The 4,941-nt window shown below is 40.5% G+C and overlaps 2 protein-coding genes across 2 annotated transcripts; both read left to right on the forward strand.

Moving 5' to 3' along the window:
- Positions 1-596: 596 nt before the first annotated feature.
- TM35_000074540 (putative leucine-rich repeat protein (LRRP)) lies at positions 597-2,750 on the forward strand (the record flags this gene model as incomplete). The annotated part of the gene is made up of 1 exon (XM_029023900.1): positions 597-2,750. One exon carries the CDS (start codon positions 597-599, stop codon positions 2,748-2,750), a length of 2,154 nt encoding a protein of 717 aa, XP_028885096.1.
- A 465-nt stretch (positions 2,751-3,215) lies between these two features.
- On the forward strand, positions 3,216-4,316 carry TM35_000074550 (uncharacterized protein; the record flags this gene model as incomplete). The annotated part of the gene is made up of 1 exon (XM_029023901.1): positions 3,216-4,316. One exon carries the CDS (start codon positions 3,216-3,218, stop codon positions 4,314-4,316), a length of 1,101 nt encoding a protein of 366 aa, XP_028885097.1.
- Positions 4,317-4,941: the final 625 nt, after the last annotated feature.

The raw sequence follows: 4,941 nt of genomic DNA on the forward strand, positions 1-4,941 counted from the left end.
GATAAAGTGCATCAATCCGTGGATAAAATGGTATAATCTTTCGAGAGCCAAAATGATCTGCAGAAGAATGACGGTAAAGAAGAAACCGCTAATTATGTTCGATTTTATTGTATGCATAACATTCTAATATATAGCTAGATTCATATATATGTACCAATGTATACCTATATATACCAGTATATACACATTTCCAGTTTTGTTCAAGAGCCGAAGCAAAAGGATAGTAAAATGTCTACGGTGATTTCTCATTCTTGTTTTATTATTCTTATTTGAGAATACTTTTCCTCGCCTTGTGAGGGTTCTTGCTTTTTGAGGTTCAAGAGAGCGGATCAAGCCGCAAAACGTTTCTTAGCATGCGAATATTATAAAGTGTTTTTTTTTTCTTTTTTTTTCTAGTTGTGCTCTGTAGTAGGGGAAGTGGGTGGTATATATATCTTTTTTCAAATACAAGATGGCACAACATTCTCTGCTTGTGCTTCTTTTTCTATTTGTCTCCGTTTTTTTTTTGCTGTTGTTCTTTCTTTTAACATCTTTTTGTTATCCCTGTTCTTCTTCTGCACCTTCTTTTCCTATTTTGTTGTGTTCAGTGATCTTTAATGATAGTTCCACCCCCATGGGAGAACGATACTCCACGGGAGTTGCCGCAGCCCTCTGCTGGTACATTTGACGAACTCTTCTGGAGTGTTGTGCACACATACACAGGCCACACACACGCAAGTTTGCAGCTATTGCAGGAAGGAGGTGCGGCGCTGAGTAAAAGTCTTATCTCCGGATCATCATCTGTGTACGATGTGGTACGTCCTATTGTGCCCCCACAGTTACAGCAGGTGGATTGTATTCCAAAAGTAGTGCCAATGGAAGATCTTCCCAATGTGGAATGCTGCAGTGATGCTAACGCCATCATAATACTGCGGAAACGATGTTTTGAGTACGGTGAGAGTGTGGCCCACCTGCTGTGGCTTACAAAAGAGTTTTCGGGAAGATGGGGTCGCCTGCGATTAGAAGAACGGGAAGAACTTCATGCAGCCCTCACAAGGGAGCGAACTACGCGAATACATGATGATGATCTTCGGGCATGTTTCTCTGATTTAAACTTCTCAAACAAGGGATTACACCGGCTCACACCAGATATCACACGCTTTGCCAATCTCACCACACTAGTATTAAGTAATAACCCAGAGCTTACATCTATTACATATCTCCCACCTGCTTGTTTGGTGCTTATAGCGTGTGGGTGCTCTATCAAAGAAGTGTGTGCTTCTAAGACTATAACTTTTCTGGGACTTGCATATAATATGGTGGAGACGCTGGATTTTCTTCAGGGTCTTCCAGAGCTACGTGTGCTCGACCTCACACGAAATTCTCTCTTTTCAATTGAAGCAACTGTAGAGGCAATACAGAAACAACCCCTCTTAGAGGATGTTACCTTCATTGGTAATCCCATGGCATTACTACACAACTACACGGAACAGATGATGATGGGTTGCCCACGGCTACAACGACTAGATCATGTACCTACTGTATATAATACTACTACTACTGCAACAACTAGTTCTGCTATTAATGCTGCCAATGGCAACACCAACACCACTACCGCCACCGCCTCCGCCGCTACTGCTATTGCAGCTAATACTACTACTACTACTACTACTGGACAAGTTAAACGAATGGCAAATAGTACTCTTCCTGTTCCTGCCGATGGAGAAGCTCCAGTTGCAGCGTCAAAAGATGAGGTGAAAGATACATCTCCTTCCGTTTTGCTCTCTGTACAACTACTACAAATTGAAGGACTTGGTGCACTGACACACACCCCAGTAACTGTTGAGGAACCAGGACTTTTAGCACAACAGGAGACAAAGGGAACAAAAGGGAAAAAGAAAGCCAAAGCAGCTCCTGTTGGACCAGCTTACGAATGGACTACACGTATGTCACTTTATGGTTGTTGGGGTGGAAGTAATGCTCTCCTTGTGGCATGTGAAGATCTGGAGTTATTACCAGACGCATTATTAGGGGCACAACAACAGCATCATATTAGTAAGAAGAAAGCACAAGCGGCCGCAACAGTTATTGAAGATATATTACATTTAAACCATACTGTTAACACAAGAGTACCTCCCAGTGCTGCACTTTCACAATCTCTTGAACAACCCTTTTTTCTAAAATTGGAAGTTCATGATGAAATACGGTTCCCTAGCGGAAATACCGTGAAACTGTCTTGCCCAATTGGAACTTTCTATGCAGATGCTTCAGGTCTTCTTGTGAGCACAACACCGCCTCCACGCCGCATTACATTGCAGGAAAGACTTCTTATTAGTGAGTCTGCACTGGAGGAAATGCGAATACATGTACATGAACTCCGTGATCGCGCTGCCACCTCTATAGATACCCTTACACAAATTACTTGTTCTTCTGAAACGCCTCTTACACTCTCTGGAACACGTGGAAGTTCACAACGTCGACGGAAAAAATCTGTCTCAGTAACTGGTCGAAATGCGGCAACAGAACAGTTATTTACAGAGATGAAGAAACGTGAAGAAGAAGTGGCGGAGTTACAATTGTTGGCGAATATTGAAGAACGGCGTATGGAGGAGTTGCAGCGAGCAGCACTGATGATAACAGTGGAGTTTTCACTTGGCTCTCCACCACAGGTTGTGGAACCGTTGGATCCTTTATCAAGTTCAACCGCACGTAGTAAATCTTCTCGTCGCCGGCCTGCGGAAAAGAGTGAATCGGTAAGACGACAACGATGAATGTATAGTATGATTGGTGGATTTGCACTTTTTTTTTTCTTTTCTTTTTTGTCTTTCTTACAATTGGAATAGTTGAATGTCATATTACAGGTACGTCCCATTCTCTTCGGATGGGAGAAGAGAATGAGTACGATTATCAGTGTATCCTTCTTCACGTATCTTGTTTTGTGTTTTTTTTTTTTTCCCTTCTCTTTCTCCCTCTTATGGTATGCTTATTTCAAATATATATATATCTTCTGTGTTTTCTAATTGCGGTTACTGTTGTTACTGTGCTGTTTTGCGATGAGGAAATGCTGTGAATCCTTCTTCCTTTCTCCTTTTTCCTTTCACAATTAAAGTAATTTTCTGTTGAAGAGGTCAGGATACCATAAGGTTTGGTATAGTAAAGAAGGAACAACAACAACAGAATTAAAAAAAAAAAGAAAATAGCTGTTTTTAAAGGAGTAAAAGGGAAATATGTCGATAATGCGTGTGTTCAGCGTAGTATTGTTGCTACTCTTGTTTTCTCTGTGTACACATTCCTCTGTTGCTGTTATTAACGCTGCTTCGGTAGTCGGGGAGCAACATCAACATCAACAACAACAACAAGAGGGTTTGAATGATGTGAAACCAGTCACTATTCCACTATCACCAATAGTGAACAAACCTGTTGAGAAGTGGACTGTGAGTGATGTGGAGTACTGGATGAACTACACCGTAGGATATGCGGAGTACAGTGGGTTTGTACGCAAACACGGTGTGGATGGTCCAACACTGCTGGCAATGGATGGATCTGATTTCGAGGAACACTTCCCTATAGAGAACGCAATGCATGCGATTAAATTATCAGCACATTTAAAACTTCTACAGGGACTTTGTCTATGCAAGACAGATGATGCATCAATGGAAAAGGTAGTGGATTTATGGTCATACTTTAAAAAAGAGAATTTCCGTGTTTGGGTGGTGGGAATAACGTCTTTCTTCTTTCCACGTTTATCCATGCTGTACACATTTTTCTTTGACGATGAGCTGTATCGGATGCTTCTCGGTGTTCCTAGCTCTCCATCAAGTGCGATGACGGCTGCTGCTGCGGCTGCTGGTGTTGGAACTCCAACCGCAGGAGGAAAAGGAGGAGAATATGATACATTATTAACAACACCGAGTGTTCCATTTATGCGTACTCTTCTTTATCTGATATGCCTGATTTTTGCTCCGGACTTATTTTTGATGGTTGAGGCTGCCCGTTTGGTGCCAACGAATTATATTATTATGCCTTGTTGTGTTTTACTGTTTCTCTTAAACGCGTATAGGGAGTATCTCTTTTTCTACTTTACATACAAGGGTAGTGTATTTTCACCAGACACCCCCTTGTACAAGAAGATATGGTTTGTATACTCGTATACGTTATTTGTCCCACCTATTCTTTTTATACTTTACCCGATTGTGCCATTTACTCTTCAGTGCATTTTACTCTTTCTGCTACCGGTCGGTTTCATTCTGGTATTTATTGCACACATTTTTATCCCTCTGGATCCCTCTTCAGAAGAAGGCTTTCAAAAGGGATCTGAAAATGAGAAGAGTGATTGATTGAATGAATGAATGATTGATTGGTTGATGGGATTACTTGGGTGATTTGATTAAACATGAAAGGGGAGACGGACACTCGCAAAAGTGTAAAGAAAAGAGGAAAAAAAAAAGAGAATAGTAGGGGACGAGAAGAAGAAAGAGTTGAAGGTGGTTGGAAGAAAAAACAAAAAAACGAAGAATTCTCAATGTTAACAGTTCCCAGATATCATAGGGTGATACAAGCCCGGATAAAATACACATAGACACGATATAGGTGCGTGAAAGGGAGGCAAAGGAACAACAAAAAACAAAACAAAAAAAAAAAAAACAAAAAAAAACGAGCTGACAAAGCAAGAAAGCAGAACCAAATAAAAGCGTTTGAGCCACTTTTCTTTTGTAGCTATTTTCTTCTACATTAGTAGAAAACTACTATTTTTTATTCTTTCTGCATTTTTGTTGTTGATGCTGTTGCCGCTGGTGCCATTACACGTGCTATCAAGCGGTTAAGGAGCGAAGATATTTAATACATCTATCTTGATGTTCCTTCCCCATTCACTTTCTTCTTTTATTCTCGTTCGTAGCATATTCATCGATTAACGCAGTCGAAGAAATATATATATATATATATATATATATATATATATAT

Source organism: Trypanosoma theileri (genome assembly GCF_002087225.1).
Source record: "Trypanosoma theileri isolate Edinburgh chromosome Unknown TM35_Tth_7_V1, whole genome shotgun sequence".
In the NCBI taxonomy this organism is placed as follows: domain Eukaryota; phylum Euglenozoa; class Kinetoplastea; order Trypanosomatida; family Trypanosomatidae; genus Trypanosoma; species Trypanosoma theileri.